General features: G+C 50.7%; 1 protein-coding gene across 1 annotated transcript in view; it reads left to right on the forward strand.

Annotated features, from left to right (window-relative positions):
* Positions 1–22,672, forward strand: part of LOC128877548 (protein dachsous) — a 126,791-nt gene that overhangs the window by 93,113 nt on the left and 11,006 nt on the right. The window contains exons 5-15 of the mRNA XM_054124936.1: positions 1,009–1,172; positions 1,449–1,904; positions 5,057–5,465; positions 9,693–9,971; positions 10,427–10,650; positions 11,070–11,736; positions 12,188–12,538; positions 15,566–15,892; positions 16,040–16,526; positions 20,742–21,687; positions 21,772–22,057. Coding sequence (XP_053980911.1) covers positions 1,009–1,172; positions 1,449–1,904; positions 5,057–5,465; positions 9,693–9,971; positions 10,427–10,650; positions 11,070–11,736; positions 12,188–12,538; positions 15,566–15,892; positions 16,040–16,526; positions 20,742–21,687; positions 21,772–22,057 — 4,596 coding nt within the window. The remainder of the gene's footprint in view (positions 1–1,008; positions 1,173–1,448; positions 1,905–5,056; positions 5,466–9,692; positions 9,972–10,426; positions 10,651–11,069; positions 11,737–12,187; positions 12,539–15,565; positions 15,893–16,039; positions 16,527–20,741; positions 21,688–21,771; positions 22,058–22,672) is intronic.

Here is a 22,672-nt window from a genome sequence, read left to right on the forward strand (position 1 = left end):
CGATCGTGGGCGGACGGGGAACGGCAATCGTTATGCACGGAACACGTTCCTCGCCGCCATTCATCGTGCAATTGCGCTCTGGATCATTTTTAATAAATCTCTGCTATGTTGTACGTGTTGGTGAATCCTCCGAGCAAGAGGTGCTCTACATTGTCGACTCTTTAAAAATGTATCGTTGAGAAAAAGCGCTCAACCTTGTCCCGAACCGCGTTAAACGTCTCGACGTGAAAGCAAGTACAAGGTGCGTTGCGCGTCCCTGCTTCGCGACGCCTGTCGAAGAGCCTTCGTTTTCATTTAAACATTCTCCATCGGTCATCCGTCATTTCCTACGTCTATCTGTCTGGCGCCACTCTCGCGGAAATCAGTCAAAAGAGGACGATCGTTTCGAATTCTCGGCGCGGCGCGCTGGTGCACGGTAATTGGCGGGATCGTTGAAGGATGATGCGCGCGGCGTATGCGTGCGATGCGTTTCTCGCGGGACGGTGCTTAGCGAGATCGCGGCGCATTCGATTCAATCGATCATGCCGTTCGAGGCGAGGAATCGTTCTCGAAGGCGATTACGAAAATTTTCGTGCAATTTGCGCGCCGGGGGAAGCAGCTAAAAGAGCAAAATATACACGTGAGAACAAGCCGAGGTTGTAATTAACGAGCAACCTGCTTATACAGTGTCCCGTCACTTTTTCGTCATTTTTGCGCTTTCAGCCGTCCCCCCCCCCCCCCCCCCCTCCCCCACCCCTCCCTCCCGCTCCCCTCTTCGTTTCCGCTCTTTTTTCTCGCGAGAGAGAGAGCGCGTTCCGTTTAAGAATACGAATGAACTCTCCGTTCGGTAAAGGTCGAGGAAAAAAATTAATACGAGGCTTCCTCGGGCATCGCCCATCGTCTGAACTCCTATCTACCTTCATCGAAGATTCGAGCTTCCGACGGTCGTTCGTGTAACGATATTTAAAAGGAAGGCACGTAAAAAAGCCACTTGTAGACGTTTAATAACGATAATAACTGTGTTCACAGGTGAACTGCCAACGAGATTTTCTTTGGTAATGGAAGAACAGGATCTAACAATGGACCCCAACACGGGAGTGCTTCGAATACGGCATCCGTTGGACAGGGAGACCCGAGACAAGTACATTCTGAGCGTCGTGGCGCGCAACGGTGTCTCGGTGGGCTACTGTCAGGTGAGCGTCGTTCGAAAAGTTGTCTTTAGATAGACCTTGGTAACGAGAAGAATCTTAATAACAGTCTGCGCGAAGAAGGTAATTTCGTACAAAGTTAAAGGATGATTTTGACGTAAACGATTCGTGTACAAGAGGCGATATCGAACGTTACATTTTTTAATTACTCAATTATCATCGATGCCTCTCTTTTTATTTTAAAAGGTAATTTATCGAAGTAGGGAAAGGATAAGCGATTCCATTCGACGAATTCTTTATAACCCGAGTGTTTGGTTGCAGGTGGAGCTGAACGTGGAGGACGCGAACGACAATCCCCCGATGTTCCCAACGACCAGTGTGCGCATCTCGGTGCCGGAGTCGCACCCCCTTCACACGGCCCTGTACGTGGCCCACGCGACCGATCCTGACACTACTCCGCCCCTACCGATACGCTACGACCTTCATCAGAACAGCAACGACCTCGGTCAGAACAACAACGACCTTGGTCAGAACAGCAACGACTCCGCTGTACTGTTCGGTATAAACGCTGAATCGGGGGAGCTCTATTTAGCGAGAAGATTGGATTACGAGACCCAGCAGAGGCACGGGCTCCTGATAAGGGCGCTGGACGGCGCTGGCCTCTCCGCGACTCTGAGCCTGAGCGTCGAGGTGCAGGACGTGAATGACAACCCCCCAGTGTTCGAGAGGAACGAGTATCACGTGGAGGTTCCCGAAGGCGCCAAGCTCGATTCCGAAGTGAGAAAAATCTTCATTACACGCCCGTCACGCGGGCATTTGTTTGTGGTGGAGACGTGGCGGTAGGATTCCCTTTCGCGGGGTGCGGGGGTGTGCGTGAGCGTGCCGAAGAGAAAGACGCCACGAGAGATTCTGGATCGGAACGAGGACAGAGGGGAGGGGAAGTTAACAACCTTCCTAAGGTGTTCCTGCCTTTCTCTCCCGCGTGTTCGAACCTTTTTGTTCCTCAAAGTCGTCTTTGCGATGCGTAATTTCATCCAGCGGGACAACCAGGAAGACTAGCCGCGATGAACCTTTGCTCCCTCTTGGGATCTGACCGCTATCACTCTCTTTGCATCCCTCCGCCACCTCTCGGTTCCTCTTTAATAGTTGGTCACATTTTTGCAGTGTTGTCCGAGTGTTCTAAAAATTCAAATATAAAAAATCCATAGTGGCCTCAATTACAGTTTATCCTAGAACTAACATAAACGAATACTTTCTGCCATATTCGGACCAATAATCACCAATAATCTTTCATCCCTTATCTCCTGTAGCGTAATGTCTAATCTGCCACCGGAAGAGTTCACCAAGAAGGTTGTTGCCAGTTAATTCGGTCCGTTCCGCGTCGATTACCCGCCCGTAACCGACCAGAGAAAGAAGACGTTGACTCATCGAGTTCAACCTTGTCAGCGGAGAACAGAAACGAATTAGCTGTACGGGGCGCAGCTCGCGAGAGATTAGCCGACGCGGATTGCACGGTTACCAGACGGACCAGTTCGGTGGAGGGATTGATAGAGAATAACTGATAGTTTGATATAGGAACGCGGCGTGTTGTAACGCGATATAGGTGTACACTCGTACCGGCGCGGGATGCACGGGATTGATAGGTAATCGTTGATAGGCTCAACAGAAACGCGGCATGCAGCTGCTCGTTTTATGAACAGGCCTCGCTGGTTAGTCGAGGGGTTATTTATCGTGGCTAAACACAATTACGGGCAGCCGGGGAACGAACGAAGCCTTTACGCGGCTTCGCGAAACGTCTTGTCAGCCGGTTACACCGGCACCGTTCAACAGCTTTGGAAACGATTGTGGGTCGTTTCGCAGCCGATCTTCTTACATTCGATACCGTCGATATTTATGAGACTTGGATACGACGTAATTCTCGAGACGTTAGAAAAGGTTTGTGTCGCCGTCTTGTACCGAAAGCATAATTTAAATTTAGCTTTTTGTATTCCTCTGCTTTTCAACCCATCATCAGGCTCTTTCCAAACCTCTCCGTAAAAGCTTTGAGAAGATTCGATCGTTCGATTAAGAGCGTCTTTTTATCCAATCCAGCCTTTCGTTAGTCTGAACTCGAAAGAACACCACCGCTGCGAGCGATAGATTTCCGCGACTGAAAAAATCAATTGCAATCAACGGCTGACGACTTAAGTCGTAATTGCGATCGGTCAGGCTCGTTGCATTCCGTGTAACGTGGGAGGGTGGGGATGAAAACAGGTCAGGAAAGAGTCATTAGCCGCGACGCGGTCGTGAACGCGTTCATCATCGAGGAAGCGCTATCTAGCCGGTGGTACGAGCGACGAACAACGATTCCTCGCGTTGGTAGCCACCGGTGGACGTAATCCCGAATACGGAGGATACCGATGACGAATGGCCGCGAGATCGTTGCCGCGAGATAGGGCCGTTAAATGACGTCACATTTTTAATACAACGGATACACGAGGGTACGATAGAGCCCGGACGACGACGAGAACCGCACGTTCCGAGCGCTCGCCTCTTTCTTTCTTCCCTTCGCCACTCGATCTTTCGTTCCATCTTTCTCCCCCGGTATACACGTATATATCGGTGGTATCTATCGGCGAAACAGATCTGTGAGCTGTCGGTGGTATCCGGACAATATCTTAGCAGCGGCGGAGGCGAGAGGGACAAGGAGAGAAAGAATCTTCGAGATCAGAGGGGAGTGGAAGTAGCAGCTAGCAAGAGTAACCTGGCTACAGTGAGCGTAACCCTTCACCCGCAGCGAACTAATAACGTACAGTTAGACACATTACAGCCTGCTCCCACGTCAGGTTCTTCTTCTAATGGTGCTGGATCTACCCCCCTCCCCCCCTTCCCTACCATCCTCGCCGTCCTTCCTCCTCGCTGACGACGACCGATCATTTGCCATCCTCGTCCAGCTTCGTTCTTTCCGCGGCGCTCGCTTTCTCTGCCTTCGTTCGCCATCCATCATTGCCCGCGCGCCAGCTTCGTGCACGAGATACGTGAAGTTATATACCCTCGATCCTACGCTCCTTCTTCTTCTTCTTCTTCTTCCTCCTCTTCTTCTTCTTCTTCTTCTTCTTCTTCTTCTTCTTCTTCTTCTTCTTCGACCTCCGTAATTCACGATCCTCCCGCGCTGGAAAACATCGACCGGTTCGAATGCGTTTAGGGTTCGCGGTCTTTGGGTGCGTTTAATTAATACGAAGCGACCGGATCGACTGGTCTTGTCCCCTCGCGGATGCTGCCTCTCTCTCCGTCTGCCTATCCGACGCCCTCTTTTTCATCCATCTGCCTAGCCAGCCGATTCATTCTACTTTTCTTTCGATAGAAATTCCTCGACGATCTGCCCTTTGCATAATTGCGCCCGTCCTAGGTCGCGCGAGGCGAATGCAAGTCTTAAATTTAAAGCGTATGTCGCCGTAAAATTCCCTGATTACTTTACGGAAGGTGCACATTCGCTAGGAACAGTTCACGGTACAATCCGAGGTGCCATCCGATGACTGCCAGAAATCTGCGTTCGGACAGCTGCGTTCGAGTATCTAAACAATCCTTCGAATCCTCCAGTTTCCAGGGTGGTTTCCACCCCTCGAGCCTTGACCACTTCCAGCACACTTACGATTCACGGTCTCCGAGTGCGTTTAATTAATACGAAACGACCGGATCGTACTGGTCTCGTCTCCCCGCCGCCCTCTTTTTCATCGATCTCCCTATCCCGGGTTATTTGTTTCGTTTTTTTTTTTTTTTTATTCCTTTTGGGTACCCCACGAGAAACGTACACGTCGCAGAAATTCAGATTCCGCCCCCCTCGACCGCATCCAACGTCGAAAGTATCTGTGTAATTGTCGTACTCGTTTTTCCAGCGAGTCACCGGGCCGAAAAACACGCTCGTAAAACAACTTGTTTCTGTCCGACAGATCCTTCAAGTGACCGCGGTGGACCTTGATACGGGCAATAACGCGAGGTTGAGTTACCGTCTTCAAGGATCCTCCGCATTCTGGATCAACCCGAACACGGGCTGCATCAATCTGGCGCGGATTCTCGATCGGGAGACCCTGGATCGTCACGCCCTGACGGTTCTCGCGACCGACAACGGTTCGCCAGCCGCCACGGCGAGCGCGTCGGTCCTGGTGACGGTGCTGGACGACAACGACAACGACCCCAGGTTCGAGAAAGACTTCTACGGCTACGAGTTGCTGGAGAACCTGCCCTCGGGGACTCTGGTGGGATCCGTGAGCGCGTCCGATCCCGATCTGGGGAAGAACGCGCTCCTCAGGTACGCGGTGGTCCAGGCCAACAGCAGCTTCACCGTCGACCCTGATACAGGTAAGGAAGCTTTATACTTTCGTGTAGAAGTTATGATCGCCGACGAGAGTATCGCGGAAGTTTATTTTCCACGCTGTAGCAGGGAGAAACGCGTGTAAATTGAAAGGGCTGTTCCCAAATATTTTGCTTTATTTCTCTTCTCTTCCGCGGAGTCTTTTTTTGTTCGCCATATCCGGTCGTCGTGCGCGCTCGAAACGACGCTCATGAGTGTTTACGAAAGCTGTCCGTTGCCGGGCCCTCGAGGAGATCAGAGCCGAGGATCCCACGCGCAATTCGAGTCGACGAGAAAAATATTAGCGAACCCACTTCGACGGTCGATCCTCGACGAAATTAACGCGCGCCGCCGCCATTGAGCAAGGCGCTTGGTTTGCTTAGTCCTACCGCGAAGTCTCTTGCACGTTTTTTCGGCATCTTATAAAAAGATAGTAGACACTACCGGATTAAATATTATTAGTATCTCTATTAGCCTCATAGAATAAAGATAAATGGGATATCTACCATTTCAAAAACTACGTACAAAGAAACGTCTTACAGGCCCCCAATCTTAAACGTTCTCGGAGCGTCTCGTACTTCAAAGCCACGCTGTACTCGCAACAAAATTTATGGCATCGCGCACCGGTCCGTGGTTTCTTTGTGGTCCCCTGGGAAAAGGAATGCACTCGACGCGTCTAGGTCTCCTTGGGAAAGAAATGATCTATTCGAGTTGAATTCGAGCGGACCGCCGCGCCGAGCGAGGCGAGGAAGAGGTGATTAATTTCCCAAATAGCCCACCAACCGTCGACGCTGTTAATTTACGCGTCGCTGTTGCGTCAATCGGAGAACCACGATGTTCCTCGCCATTGTTGAACACCGTTTCCTCGGTATTGCGCAACCCGGTACAGAAGCAAGCGACTCGAAATCCCTCGATACATCTTCGCGTTTCGTAAGTCCTCGAAAACCTCTAATGAAATCGACTACCACGCGACGACGACGACACCGACGACGTTCTATCGCTTGGTTCTACTTCATCTCAGCGCTGAGACCGCGTTCAAGATTTATGGCGGCATCGGACGAAGGTACGGAACGAAAAAAGAAAACCACGCACACCGCTCGCACGGAAGAAAAGAAGAGAGGAACGAGCGTAAATTTATTTTTGATACGAATGCCTTTAATTGGAGGACCGTACAACGCAATATCGGGGATACGTGGACGATGGGGCGCGATTATTTCGTTTTTGTAACATCTCCCCTGCTTCGTGGATATCAAAGTGTAATCCCGTAAGAGTGGTTCTTTCACCTTGGCCGGCGTGTAACGAATCACCAGAAAGGGCCCGGGTTCAGCAAGCACCGCGAAACGAGCGGACCGCTTCTATCTGCCTCTTCGTCTCCCTTTCGTACGCCTGGCCCATACGTGGTTTGATTGGCATGCGACACGAGAGTATTTGTGTACATGTTGGTTCGAGACCAGCCGAGTCTCTTCCTCCGGTATCCGTCGGGAGAAGTCTCACCGAGCTGCCTGTTTGCAGAGAGAGGTGGAACTCCTCCAGTCATCCTCGGCGCGAAGCTTTGGCAGCGAAGGAAAAAGAATAACCGAAGGGAGCCCCCGTACTCTGCCCCCCCCTCGCTGCCGGAAGTATCAGCTGTCCCGTCGAACGGGTACTTCTATATTAATCTTTCCGCGATGGAAGATCCCACATTGTTCGCTCGACGACGTGGAAATTCGGCGGTACGGCCGACGTCGCCTGGAATCCTTCTTTCTCCGCCTCGCTGAAACGAAATAACGTTCCACGAGTCAATCAATTTTCTGCCTCGGGATCGGGAATTCCTGTGACATTAGATTTTTTTTTATCGAAGATTATCGAGAATTAGGGAGAGTTTAAGTCGTCGTTTTTGTAGTACCATGCTCGGTGGAGAAACACGGAGCCCCGATGTTTGCAGACTTTCAGGATTCGTGAAAACTAGGATTTCTCGTTTACTGTTTCGATTACTTCTGCGCTATGAAACCCACTTTTTCAAATTTATCGGGACAAACGCACAGTGTTCCGAACGCACAGTGTTCCGAACGCACAGTGTTCCGAGCGCACAAAGATTCCTAGCAACCAGTGTCCCCAGGAACCAGAGTAGCCGAGTGCTTCCTGCTCTGGTAAGCCGTCCGCGAAATTGCCCCGATCCCCTCTTCTGGGCGTCCCAGGTTCGAGTCGGAGGAATCCTCCATCGCGGCGGCGCGAAACGGGTTTTCCCAGCGCGGAGCATGGATTTCCAAATATTGGAGGAGACACACGCGGTTACGGAAAGGGGAGCCGAGCCTGCGGAGGGGACGAAGAAGCCCGCGGTCGCACGGTCCCACGGTTAACACGAGAAACGCATTAGCACGCGTCCTACGATATACTTCTTATTGTTCCGCGATGGTATCCCTCGATGCCGGCGCGTTTGCATGTCCCTCGTCGATCGTTTGTCTTGGCGACGACGAGCACGGCCGCGTCGACGGGGTTCCCTGCTCGAGGTGGACACGTCTGGTTGGACTAGGTACGTCGAGAATTCGTGGAGGCACGCGGGTGCCTCGTGTGTCCATTCGAACACCGACGGGGCCAGGCGTACGAATTATTATCCCGTTCCTTTTCCAGATCTCGGAATAGTTCTGCTCGACCGGCTAGGCGCTTGCTTAATTACCCATTAATGCGCCGACCGGCCAGACAGCTTCGAACTAACTGCCTCTCTCTATCCGCTTCCTTCCTCTCATTCGCCAACCCCCTGTTTGCGATTTCGTCTGTTTTTCGAGACACGTATGCCACGACGGGTTTATTAACCCCGTGGACGAGCAAGTGCCAGGGATGAGACCAGGTGAGCAGAGAAACGTCCAGGTCTTACGAAAACCTACGTTTTCCAAACGAAAGAGAGCGTACCTCGGCAGTATAGAATCATACAGTGGTTCGCTTCCATTTCTCGATGAGCTTATATTATAAAAATGGAGTCTCGTTTAGTTTCGAACGACCCTTAATCGATCCTCTCCAATCCTCGAGATGCGCACGATATTCCGTTCAACGTCCACCATCCAAGATACGCAATTACGCGGTCGTCGTCTTTATGCGCGCAACTCTGCATACACACGCCCCTGGTACGATTATAATATGCGAGAGGAGGACAGGAACGAAATACGATTGCCAGTGTCGAGGCGCGACCGAGGAATTCGAGCGTTCGAACGGAGTTTCTTAGGGCGCACGAACGACGATTATCCAATTAACCGTTCCCGTCCGGGGAAATTGATAAGGTCGGTCTAGCCTCTCGGTGCCTGCTGCACGTTTGTCGGCCATGTCCACCATTTTATGCGAGGATATTTACGATAATTCGATTCCCTTTTCACGGCCACTCTGGGATCGATTTCATGTACACTCCTGGACAAAATGATGGAACATATTCTTCCTGTTTGTTTTTTTTTTTTTTTCTTTTGAAAATTGCGATATCACACGGACGTTTTGAACGTCATGTATAGCGAGAACATCTCTACGTTAACTCCTCAAAAACCGCAAGAGGCGTGGAAGAAAATTTGTGGTGTAGGAAAGTGTGCATTACATTAACATTATTAATGAATGAACTCAATTTATACGGAATTAATGAGATCGTAAAACTAAATTAGCGATTTTATCTTCTTTAAAAGAATATCGAGTTCACGATCGATCGTCCGATTAAAACGATATTTATTCGCTACACGCCGTCGTTTTGTTTAGGAGTGTATTTCCTTCGGGCCAATCGCCGCATAAATTTTGCTCTGGGAGGCGGTTTTACTAATCACTGCGAGAAGTTGAAATAAATGCAGCTCGTAAACGCTCCTGCGCGCCTACTTGCGGATATCGAACGCAAAATATAACTAAGAGGAGTGCCGAATGTATCGTTCATAGGGCTGGTCGAGACGTAATTGAAACGAATCGGCTCATTTTCCATCTTAATTTCATAAAGGTCATCCACCACGAACTTGTATGTGTTATGGAAAACGGAGCAGAAGTCGTTAAAGTTAATCGACTCTATTTCATCATGCGGATATCATCGCAATTGCAATCGGGATAAACTGCTTTCGTTCTTTTATCCATTTCGATTCGACAATCTTCCTTTTAATGACGTGATTTTCTTTCATTCGTAGCCATTTGAAGGCCAATTCGAGCCATTCCAGTATTCCAGTATTCCGGTGCTCAGACTATTATTATATCTCCAATCTCTGCCACCAATTAACAATTGCTGCCGCTGATGATTCCAGGCGAGATCACCACGAAGGAGCCTCTGGATCGCGAGACGAAAAGCGTGCACGAGCTGGTGCTGGAGGCTCGCGATCAGGGAACACCCGCCAGGGCGGCCAGGGTGCCCCTGAAGGTGACTGTGCTGGACGTGAACGACAACTCGCCGGAAATCGTGGATCCCCAAGGCGATGTCGTCAGCGTCAGGGAGGAACAACCGCCAGGAACGGAAGTGGCGAGAGTCAGAGCCTTGGACACCGACCTTGGCGAAAATGCCTCCGTAACCTATACCATTCTCAAAGGTAACTCTATACTTGGATCGATGGGACCGAATCTGCTTCGCTTTTTGTGCTCTGGATGAGGCGTTTCCAGAAACTAATTAGCCAATTACAGAAACAATTATGCACGGTCTTAAAAATCGAGCTGGAGCGGCTTTCGTTGAAATTTTATGGCCCGACGGCGAACGTTACGCGATTATATCTTCTCGTTACGATCGCTTGCCGGTTTTTTCGTCCTGCGTTCTTCGCTATCGTTTCGTCTGGCAATCGAACGTTCGATAATATTTCTATTCCCTTGGGGCGTTGTCCGAAACCTGTTCGTCTATCTCGAATAACAAACGTTGTAGCTACTTACGGAAATAGAATCGTGATAATTGAAGTTATTTTATTACGAATAAATGTTCACCGCTACCCTAAACGGCAACTTTCCACATCTGCTCGATGGCTTCGAGTTATTCACGAGTAACCTTGATTCTCAGACCGAGGCTCGGACGGTTACAACGTTTTCACCATCGACCCGATCACTGGCATGATCAGAACGAAGGCAGTTCTCGATCACGAGGAGCGAAACGTGTACCGGGTGTCTGTAAAAGCCACCGACGCTGGACGACCACCCCGACACAGCGTTCGCGCGCTAAGTGTCGAGGTTTTAGCGCTTGCGGACAACCGACCGACTTTCACCAGCAGCAGTCTTACTTTCAACGTGAGTACCACGTGTAATTCATTACGAAAACGGGGATGAATGCATTTTTCACCAACCTTCTTTCAAGAGGTGGGAGCGTCTTTTTAGAAGAATCCCTTGACTCTAAGGGGTCGTGGCAAAAGAAACACGAATTGTTCGTTTATATAGAATCTGTAGCTTGTATCTTTGAAATTCATACGTAAAAGGTCAGTGTGCATTCTTCGAAATTATTTTCGTCAAAGTTCCTTTCATAGAACCAAGATTGCCCTTGATCATTCTCGCAACGAACTCGTGAAAAATGCCTTCCGGTTTGACGCCGGCCGAGTGGCATGTCCTTTCGAGGGGAATGCGCGTCTCGAGGTGGCGTGCTTTATGACAGATATGAAACTGTCGCCGCGTGGCTTTTACAAGCCTGCTAATTGGGAAAAATGACCGTTCAGGTGCGCGAGGACGCGAGTATCGGGCAAGCAGTGGGCTCGGTGTCGGGCGCTGGGCCCGCGGGTCGCGTGGCCTTCACCCTGGATTCCCTGACGCCCATCAGCGAGTTTCCAGCGTTCGACGTGGATCGCAGCTCCGGCCAGTTGGTGGTCGCCCATTCCCTCGATCGCGAGAACGTCAGCGTCTACCACCTGGAGATCCGCGCGTTGGACACCACGTCGATCGGGAATCCTCAAAGCATAGCTGTCTCGGTGAAGATCGTCATCGAGGATGCGAACGACAATCCGCCACGGTGGCCTCAAGACCCCATAACGGTCCGCGTGTCGGAAAGAGCCATGATAGGCTCCACCATCTACAATCTGACGGCCAGCGATTTGGACAGCGGCTTGAACGGCGACCTTCGATACGGGCTGGTTGCCGAGTTTCCATCGCGTGGCAGTTTCGCAGTTGATTCGCTGACCGGAGCTCTGACGTTGGCGAGGCCTCTGGACAGAGAGGAAAGGGCAGAGTACACTTTGATCCTGAAGGCGTCCGATCGCGCTCCACCTGGAGAGCAATTAGCCTCGACCGTGACCGCGAGGATCATCGTTCTCGATCAGAACGACAACGACCCGGTTTTCGTTGCGCCTGAGTCCACCACGGTCGCCGTCACGCCTGATCTCATGCCTGGTGAGTACCATAAATATAACGTCCTCGAGTAATTGATTATGGATTAACCAAGGTCCGCGCTGTTCTAAATGATCTAGAGCTTAGTTTACATCACGCTACAAAATAGAAAAATAAGAAATATATATTCGGAGCCATCGGAATTTCCTTTCGTTAATGTTTCCGATGACCAATACACTCTCGAGTGAAAAATGTTACACGCTATTACAATAAATTACTCGTACCGGGATCGATGAATATTCCTACAAGGAATTACCTTGTACCACCCATTCTCGGGCATCGTTCACGCGTGCGCCCTTATCCCCGCTTCTGCATAGCGGGAGAGACAAAAGGTACCCGAGGATTTCATAGAATTTTAACGATACAGCAGTCCGCGGTAAATAGTCGATAAATTTATTAAGCGTAGACGGGCAATTCAATTATAAAGTCGTATCGTAAATTGGCATCGTTGCAGGAGCGACGCTCGTGAGAGTGGTCGCGGTGGATAAAGACGCAGGTGACAATGGCCGTGTATCGTACGTGATTACATCGGCGAACGAGAAGGTGGGATTCTCGGTGGGTTACGAGTCTGGCATAGTGAGCCTGGAGAAGCCGATGGTGAAGTCCACGGAACTCGAGATTACGGCGAGCGATCACGGTTCCCCGCCGAGAAAGTCCACTCTGAGGCTGACGCTGACGTTGGCTTCTGGCCAGACCAACGGACCTCCTCGGCTGCTGCTGTCCAACCCGGTAGCTAGAATATCGGAGGACCTGCAGGTTGGCTCCTCGGTCCTGAACGTCACCGGGCCTATCATCGCCGATCAGGGTAAGCATTCCACTCGTGTATCTTTGGCGAAAGGGCTATTCGTTGGTGATTGGGAATGATAACGAATCGATAGGATTGATACTGGTGAATTGTGACCATGGGAATGGTATCAGGCGTACAGGACGTTTACTCCTTTAAAGGGTATTCACTTGGTCCCTTTGAAGGATGATGAACTAGTTGCGTATGATAAGTGGTGAATGCAACATGTTGTTCAAGTGTGTTTGGTAGTCGCTAGGAGGTCCTCCAGTAAGAGGACCAATAAAAATTTCCACTGTATTCAATCATGTACGTACCGAATTGCCTGGTTATCATCGCCACGTATTCGATATCGGTCCAATCGCCGTCCACGGTCCGCGAATCGTCAAGATCGCCGATTCCCGATTCTAGATTCCGCTTTATCCCCGTTAAATACGCGAGATAAAACCGTTGGAGTTACAACCGGTCAGTTTATTGATAAATATCCAACGATGGTCGTATATCACTGCTCGCGGCCGAGATGATCAGATAGAGAGTCGCGTATATTCGGTTAACGCTTGCAAGGATAATGCTAAAGGGACAAAGCCGAACCAGGCTCGACTCGGAACTTATCGATCTCCCCCACAACACACGTACACGCGTGTGCTCGCGCTCGCACACACAACAGCGAAGGACGACAAGGACGTAGGAGAGGACCAAAAATGGGGCTACCGAGCGGCTACCCTTTTAGGTGCTCCGCTCGCGTCGTTATTGTTTCGGTGGTGCGTCGGCGCATAAAGTGCCAGGGAACAGGAGGGGCTGTCAATTTAGCGCTGTACCGGACGAAGAACAGAAATTACAGTCTTCCTCTCCTTCCCTATCTCGCCATTCAACCCCTTTCCTCGCGGGATAGGGGAAGGTCGCCTTATTTGTACCAACGAGCAAGACTCGTTCGATCTATGTTTTGCAAGGATCGGTAATTGTAGAGTTCGTTTATATCGAGATTTGGAAATTTAGCCAGGAGGGTGCGATTGAAAACTGAGCCTGAAACTCCTTACAAACGAGTGGTGCAATCTCCAGTCATCGTCAGATGCAATCTTCTCACTCGCAAACTATACATACTGTTACAATCTCTTCCAATAATAAGTAAAATTAGTCTCGATTTGTATCGCGAAAACGATTCAATTTAAGAAAACGACGAACCTATGCCGATTTAGGTAACCTTCCCCTACTTTTCGGATCGTTGATATCATCCGTTGCTCGAGCATTCGCCGAGGTGTGCGCCACCTACGCCTGCACGGCCACGTGAAGGGAATATAATCGGCGTGGGGCAACGTTGGATGCCCCAGCCTGGCTAATAGGAAAGCCCTGCTATGAAAATACCTCGAATAATTGCCTTGAATCCGGTCGGTGCCGAGCATTATAGTAAATTCAACGAAATGACTCGCGGTCCGGCTCCCTCGGGGTCGAGAGCGCGTTCCATCCGCGTGTAACGTTTGCGGAATACCCTGCTGCGGCCGAGACCGTGCTCAGCTCCTCTGCGTAGGCCTCCTTCTGCCTCCTTCCCAACGCTGTTTCTCGTCGCCCTCTAAAAGATGCCGAAGGATTCCGTGGACGAGAAAATTCCAACGTGGATGCGTCCGTCGCTGCATGGTACACGGATAATCGGGCTCTACTTTCAGCGCCCGATAACGATAATCGTCCTTCGTTCGAGGTTATCCTACTTTCGCGTCTGGTATCCATTATGCCTCCTTGGAAACGATCGTCGATTCCTCGGCCGGCGTGTCACCCACATGTTGGACGATGCGACTTTTCGTTAGGGGAAATGAGGAAATTTTAGGAACGAATACTTTTTCGATAGTGTCCAGCGCTCCGAGTGGTAGGTGGATCTAAACCTTCCACAGATCTGATTTCAATTTGAAAAAGAATTAGAATGAATCCTTGTGAAAAAGCTTCGCAACCGGAACGACTAGGTCCAATCCACGACGGTGGGATGGCGCGCATAGTCGCCAGTCGTAAAGCAGAGGGAACACGAGCGACGAACACGATGATTACTAAAAGCGCGAGCGGAGAGTCCAATGTTCTCGGTCTCGTAGCAAAGCGTTCTGTACGGCCGACAACACGGTATATCGCTCGTTTTGCGCTTATCTAGACCGGCGCCCGTGTATCAGACGAGCGCATTAGCGCGCCCCGCGGAACCGTGCTGCAAAGGGGCCCGCGTCCCTACGGAATACCCCGAAGGACGACTCGTCCTGCCAGGGGCCCCGGAACCGCGACCACGATGGAGAAAAGGGAGAAGGAGAGAGTGGACGAGAGAGGCGAAACAATGGCCGCGTATATCATCGTGCCGCCAGCCTGCCGCGGTACGCATAGGCAAATCACCGGTTCCAACCAACACCGACACCCCTAAGCGCGCGCTACGCCGGCCACGAGCGTGTGCGTTCCTCGCCGATCGTAACTACCGTTCCTCTGGCTTCGTCTACGACAGTGGTTCTTAACCTTTTGCACCTCGCGGATCTACAAGAACCTAACTGAGACATGTGTGTCGCGATACACTCCTGGGAATTAAGAGAGATCCTTCGCTACTCGGAGAAGAGAGGATTTGGGGAATTTGAGTCTGAGCTTTCGAAACCTGTAGAGTGATCTTCCCAAAGATTCCATCTTTCCTTCTTCGGAAGAATTCTTCTATGAATGGGACTGGAAGATTTGAAGTACGTCGGTATTCGTATTTAACTTGATATTACGTCCTGCATCGAATTCTGGTAACAACTTCGAAGACTATTGCGTGGGCATCTTCGCAGCCTGGTTAAGAATCACTGGTACACGCGCGAGCAGATATGCTCCCTCGAACAAGGCGAAGAGGAGGAAGCGTCGCTTTGTTGTAAGCCCTCTGAAAAACGGTCGACGACCAAACACGCGCCATCCTTTGGAATTTGAAAGTCGAATGCGTTGAAGGGCTTGTCTGGTCCAGACCTGGAAAAATCGATATATTTTTGCATTTTCTTTGCAGGTCTAGATATAAATTTGTCGTACTTGTCGTCCTTTTTAACGTTGAATCTCCCATTTTCTCAGGTAACGTCAGCTTCAGCATCCCTGCGAACGTGGCCTCGAACAAGTTCGCAATTTCTCCGAGCGGTTTGGTGACTCTTCGTGGACCTTTGAACCGCGAAGAGGCCTCGCACTACTCGGTGCCGATCTTCGCGAGGTCCAGCAAGCTGCTGGACATCAGCACGCTCGAAGTTCTAGTCATGGACGAGAACGACAACAGTCCCGAGTTCAGACCAGGCTCCTGTTACACGTTGAACGTTCCAGAGAACCAGGCAGCGTCTGTCATCCACACCATCGCGGCGACAGACCTCGACGAGGACAGGAACGGAGAGGTTTATTATACCATCGTAGGTGAGTAGATGCCAGGCGCGATTCTCCTTGTTTAGATACATCATTACACATTGTTTCGGAGTGTATTATACATCAACACCTCAGAGTCGTCGTACTTATTACCAATTAACATCGTAATCTCCAAAACACCTGTCCTTCTGTCCTCAGGTGGCAACATTGGGGCCAAATTCAACCTGGAACCCGTAACTGGGATGCTGTCGATGTCGAACCTGGATCGAGAGTCAGTTTCAAAGTATGTCCTGACCATATCAGCGAAGGACAACGGACGTCCCAGTCTCGAAGCCCACTGCAACTTGACCGTGATCGTCCTGGACGTCAACGACAACGCTCCTACTTTTATTCAGAATCATTACACCGAGTCACGACCCCGCGCGACGCATCAGGCCGGCGATTACGCTAATTTCGGTCTGTCCAACGGGTTTCCGTACCCGGCAGCTAATTACCCAACAAGTTACCATTTGGGAAAATACGCTGTGACGATATCCGAGGACATGGCGCCTGACTCCAGCGTGATGTCCGTGAAAGCGACGGATCCCGATCAAGGAGTGAACGGGAAGATCACGTACGCCATTGCTGAGGAGACCAACTGGCTGTTCAGGGTTGACAACCTGACGGGAGTCATTACCACGGCTGGGTGAGTAATGGTCTTTATATTGAATTTTTATTTCTATAGCTAGGCGAATTTGTTAAAAGACAGCGTTCTCTTCATCGAGCTCGAGATAAAAGTAACGCTGGAACGGTGCAACTTTTCTCAGATTTCTCGTGAACCTACATACGAAAGAAACCAGCGCGTCCTTCGTTTATTCTTCTGTATTCGTCGCGGTCGAGCTCCTTTTTTCCGCCATCGCAACGTTCGCACTGAGTTTATCTGGTCTGGGTCGCCCGCCTTCTCTGGATCGCGTCTCCCACAGTGGCGTTTCTTTCGCGAGTGCCAGCCAGGCAAACTAATTTCATTCCTGCGTTAATTACCACGGGACCTTTATTGCGCGTCCGATTAGGATCGCCTGTGGGATATTGCGCCGCCAACCGGGAGTTATAAAGCGAGTATCGCACGAGAGGAGCGGCTGGGCCACGAACCAAGGGGGGAAAAAATTCTTTCAGACGAGGAGGTGGCTCAGGAGATGGCGGGGTGGTCTAGGAATGTCGTAAAATTATAAAGTCAGTCGATGGGCCCCGCGAACGATGCACCGTGGTCGATTAGTCGATTCTATATGCATAACCCGTCGGCACGGGCGTACATGTTCTTCCTTCTCTTGTCTTCGTTCCTCGACCGCAGCCCTTCTCCGCCTCCTCGTCGTTCTACCGCGTGTCCCTCGCGATTACACGCGCAATAAACCCGCGTCGCGGAGACGTCGTTAAAGTCGTACCCCTACCGTGGCTTCCGTCCCGTCAAGGTCGAATTCCGTTAATTAATAGACAATTTCGCAACCGAGTCCCACGAACTTTGGCCCTCGCGCCCCTCGAGTTATTAATGATCGGCGAGTCGATTGCTTCGCGTTACGTGTACACATAAACGTTTGCTCTGGTCTTGTGAATTTCTCCGCGGCCTTCCAGGTGGCAGGATCATCCTTAAATAGGTGGCTGAGACACCTACCTAACGTTGCATTTCCAGTTTCTTGCAATAAGCTTGTTACTTGATACCATACTTGATACCATGAGGTGCTGAGCATATAGGTCTGATTTCTCCTCATCTAATCTAACCCTTTCGCACGGACTGCGTAGCAGCGTAAGTGTTTGTCTTAGTATTTTAAACCGTTTCGCAGCTTTCCCGAATGGCAGGATCATCCTTATATAGTTTGCTAAGGCATTCATTAAATGTTGCATTTCTAGTTTCTTGCAATAAGCTCGATACTTGATATCACGCTTGACGCCATGCGGTGCTGAGCGTATAGGTCTGCTGTCTCCCTGTCCGATCTAACCATCGCACGATTTGCGCTGCAATGTGAACGTTTGCCCTTCTGTATTTACTTGTAATGTACAGGTAGAAGGATCATCCTTAAACATATGGCTAGGGCATTCGTTGCACGTTGCGTTACTAGTTACTCGAAATATGTTTGACGCTAACCTAGCTCTAGGCCTTTGAATTCCTTTATAGCTTTTCATATGAAAGGATCATCCTTGAATAGTTGACTAACCCATGACTGGTTTCTTTTCTAATTTCTTGCGATAAAGTTAGTACGATACTAAAGTTACCACGATACTATGAGGTGCTGACTACATAGGTCTCATTTCTCCTTGCTACTTAGCTTGTACTAAAACGAACACCTCAACATTCCGAATGCAACGAAGTTTTGCAACGAAGTCGATGTCCTACGATTCCATCGACCGAGGCAGCGTTCGTTCGCAGACTTTTCCCAAGTTTTCCCTCTTGGCAACGCGCAAGTACTTCTCGTGCTGTAGCAAGCTGGCGATCGTTAGAAAGGCTCGAAATTTACCCCGGGTCCGGGAACTCGTTGCCGGGCGCATCTGGTTGCATCTTTAATTCCGATTTATCGGTCAATAGACGATTGTTCGAATCCGGAGAACGGGCCGGATTTAAACGGAAAGTGGCGGCGGTTAGCTTGTTTGTGTGACGGAAGCCTTAATCGTGCACGGCGATCTTGTGTAATCCACGTTCGCCATTACCATAACTCTGCGGATCCGCTGTTGGCGGCTCACTGGCCGCTGTTTCGTGCCTTAAATCGCACGAAAGCCGGGGGAGGTTGCATTTTCGCCGCTACCGAGCGAATTTAGCGTCCCCGTCGCCGTGAGCTATACCTACGCTTCGAGGAATCGCTGCATCGACTTGGCGTACCGCCGTCCGCCTCCAGTTTTCCTCTTTCTAAGCAGCCAGGGTTAAATCACGCGGGGAAGGGTAACGAGGAAATTTCCAAGGAAGGTAATCACCCTAAGGACAACAGCGATCGGGAGTCGGGACACTTTCCCGCTCGTGCGCCGTTTGCTGAACCGCGCGGGCAAACGTCTTTATCGCCCTCGCTAATTCTAATCTAATTATACTATCGCGGTGAATTTTTCGCTCGTGCTCGCGCCGCTGCTTGAATGCATAATTTGTTCCCATTCAACTGGCGCCCGTTTAACCGGTAACATTCAATTGCCAGGGCATTTTTGCCCCCATTCCGCCGTCAGATACCGCGCGATAAGAGCCAGAGGGCGGGCGTAATTTATCGAATCGGCAAACTCTGTCTTTATTAGCGGCTTCGAGGAGTCACGCGAGACCCCTGCGCGAATTCGCGTGGCCTCCGCCGATAAGTACCGACAGGTCCCCCCTACCCCCGTCCTCCTCTCTGCCAACCCGTCCCCCTGCCCCGATAATGGTTTCGCACGTACGGTAACGTACGTAGGTACACGTAATAACCTTTAACGAGCGTGGAATAATAATCGAGAGTCGGTAGCGCGCGAGATCGACGCAGTTATTTACGATTTGAGCGAGTCGACTCGCTCCGGCGCTGTCGTGCGATTAAACGAGCTCGCCCTTTTTCATTTACGCCGGCACGAATCGCTTCCGTCGAGATTATGCTGGATAATATTTCCTCGAACCATGCGCCACGGTGCCCGTTGCAAATCATTGTCTCTGTCACGGACGGGAAGAGCGGAAGATTGCCACAAGCGTTCGCTTAGAGTGGAAACATGGTGGCTACAAACGCGAATGACGACAGCTCAGCATCCTCTGTGCTTTGCCACACGGCGTCTTTCAAATTTTATTTCTTATTAGAGACGCTTCTGATGGAATCATCTATCGTGGTAGTTTGTCTCGATCAGCAGACGATAGCCTACGTCACTGACGAGGTTTTAGGAATGTACCAAAGGTAGATGCCCTCAGAGCACGAAGCTTTGCGCAAATACTCAAACTTGGTTACCCTGGAAATAGAACTATCCATAAAACATGTCCTTATACTATCGTGGAATACTCTGTCGTTAAGAATCGTACCTCCCTCGATAAAACAAGCCTTCCCCTTAATAATACAGACCGCGTACCATCGTGAACCCTTATCCTCGAGTCCTCCTCGGCCAGTCCTTCATCGGATAAGTCAGGTAGGCGATAAACGTGTCGCGCGAAATCGTCTACATCGTTTACAAAATGCTGCGCTGCTAAACGCGCGCCTAGCCTATCGGTGGCGAATCGTCCCCGGCGCCGGCGTCGTGGCGCGTTATCGACACGATCTCGTGAGATCTGGTCCCGCTCGTGGGCTGCGAATCGGGGTATATCTTCCGGGTGGTCCTGGGAACGAACAAGGGGAGAACGGTGATACACACCTACCCGCGCGGCAAACAGCAATAGCAACAATAACAGCAGCGACGCGACACGGGCGCGCGACGACGGAAGCTACCGATCTCGAGGGGAACCGAGAGGATCGAGACGGCGAAGAGGGACGAAGAGAGCGCGCGAGAAAGTTCGGGGGAAGACGCGATCGCCGGGAGAACGGAGAGGAAGAGACGAGGACGGAGGATCGCGAAAGAGTGGTCCGACCGGGGATCTGGTTTTGCATATCTGGCTTTTTGCAAGGCTGAAATAATGCATTGAAATGCCACATGGTGTCCCGCTGAAATGACACACTGCTGTCGCGCGGCAAAAGTATGCCGCTGCGCGCCTCCTCGCGACACCCTTCCGCTCTATAGATCTCCCTATTCCATGCCGCGATGCTCGTTTGCGGCTTTTTTTCTTCTTTTGTTCTTTTCTAGCCTCTTTGACGGTTGGTTACGTCTCTATGGCACCTGGAGAGAGCACTGTCGACGAAGCAGGATTTTCTGCTAATAACATAGAATACTTTAATGTCGATACACTGTTGACGGATCGGTAGATCTATTCTATCTCCCAACAACTATTAACGTATCTTCACCTCTGTTGCAGCCCCTTGGATCGCGAAAGACAGAGCGTCTACAATTTCTTGGTGGTAGCCACGGACAGCGGCAAGTACGACGCCAGGAGCACCTCGATCCCCGTCGAGATCCGCGTCAGCGACATCAACGACAACGCCCCAGTTTTCTCGGAGTACCCCTTCCGTGCCAGGGTGTCGATCGGTACGCAGACAGAAAAGAACATCCTTAGAGTGGTGGCGACGGACGCTGACGAAGGGTCAAACGGAGAGATCGTCTACTCCTTCCCGCAGGACCAGGACAAGCTCAAGTTCAGAATTCATCCGAACACGGGCGTCCTTACGGCGGCGTTGTCCCTGTCGCAAGACAACGGCAAGACCTACCACTTGGAGGTCCTGGCCACAGACAAGGGGATCCCTCCTAAAAGTGCAAAGGGCCTGATCGAGCTGCAGGTCGGAGATTTGATCGACCTGGTGCCCGTGCTGAAGTTTCAGAACGAGACGTACGAAGTCGTCATCCAAGAGAACTCCGCTGCAGGCACGGAAGTGGTCCAGGTCACAGCTGTTCGGTCGGATGGCAGACGACACCACGTTTCCTACTCTCTGGGGTCCGGAAACGATTTTGGCACGTTCATCATCGACAAAGATACTGGCCTGTTGCGCGTTAACGATCCTGCGAGATTGGACGCTGAACTGTGGACCGATATGAGGGTGAAACCTGTGGACGAGCAAACGGCGGATGGACACGCGAATACCTGGGGAAGGTCCTTGGAAGGCCAGCTGTCCAAAGAGGAGCCCAGGGAGAGCTCGAAACACGTCCTCACTGTGGTGGCCAGGACATCCGGGACAGATCCTTTGGAGGCTTACGTCAAAGTGGTCGTCAGGGTGTCCGACGTGAACGACAATCCGCCTGTGTTTACTCAGATGCAGTACTCGGCGACTGTCCTGGAAGGAAACGTCAAGGGAGACTTTGTTGTCAAGGTAATTTATTTATTAAGTTGGCAGAGAGCAACTCTTTCAAACATCTTTCCTGCAATTTACAATTTGTGTTTTCCCTGGATGCAGCTATCGGCCAGCGACGCTGATCAGGGAATGAACGGCAGGATCCTCTACCACATCGTCGACGGGAACCCAGACAACGCGTTCACCATAAGCCCACCCTATAGCGGAGTAGTGCGGACTAACATCGTTCTGGATCGCGAGATTCGTGAGAAGTACAGGCTAACGATCATAGCGACGGATCAGGGGAATCCCCAGCTGACTGGCACCGCAGCCCTCAGCGTCAGAGTGATCGACATCAACGATAATCAGCCCACGTTTCCAGAACACAGTATCATCTCCGTTTCCGAAGGTAAGTTTTAAAGTGCTGTAAGCATTAACTGTTCGACACACGAACGGCTGGGTTCGTGGTAATTAAAATAAAATGAAGTAGGTGAAGGGGTGGGGATGATGAAACGTTAATGCCAGTGTCTTAGAAATTAAACAACCCGAGATAATTGCATCGGTCGTATAGTCCAATTACAGCGTTTGTCCTCCTTAAGAGGCACGGCGGAAATGAAGGTTAACCAGCCGATTATTAGCTAGCGCTGTTTACAATCGCCCACGAACAAGTTACGAGCAGCCGCGATTGCGTATACGCCTCCTTGTATTTCATCGGTCTGTGTCATTTCCAATTAGCCCCTTCACGGCGAGGCTGGCGATCGGTAAATGACCTTCTTCCTCCGTCTAATTGGCGAATCGATTGCAACAACCTGGATTCTTTTACGGAAAGTGGAAGTTAGATGTCGCGAGTTGAGGAGCTTTCGACGTCCCAAGGGACCCTCGCGGCTCTCCCATACGAGATTTTCGCGATAGCTCGGCTGCACGCGAGAAATACGGACTACAGTTTTGCATTTTCTGGATGTGGAGCGCGAATTCATTCTGAGGATAAATCGTTGGTATCTAGGTTCCACAAAAGCCTATATTT

Source organism: Hylaeus volcanicus, chromosome 5 (genome assembly GCF_026283585.1).
Source record: "Hylaeus volcanicus isolate JK05 chromosome 5, UHH_iyHylVolc1.0_haploid, whole genome shotgun sequence".
Classification (NCBI taxonomy): domain Eukaryota; kingdom Metazoa; phylum Arthropoda; class Insecta; order Hymenoptera; family Colletidae; genus Hylaeus; species Hylaeus volcanicus.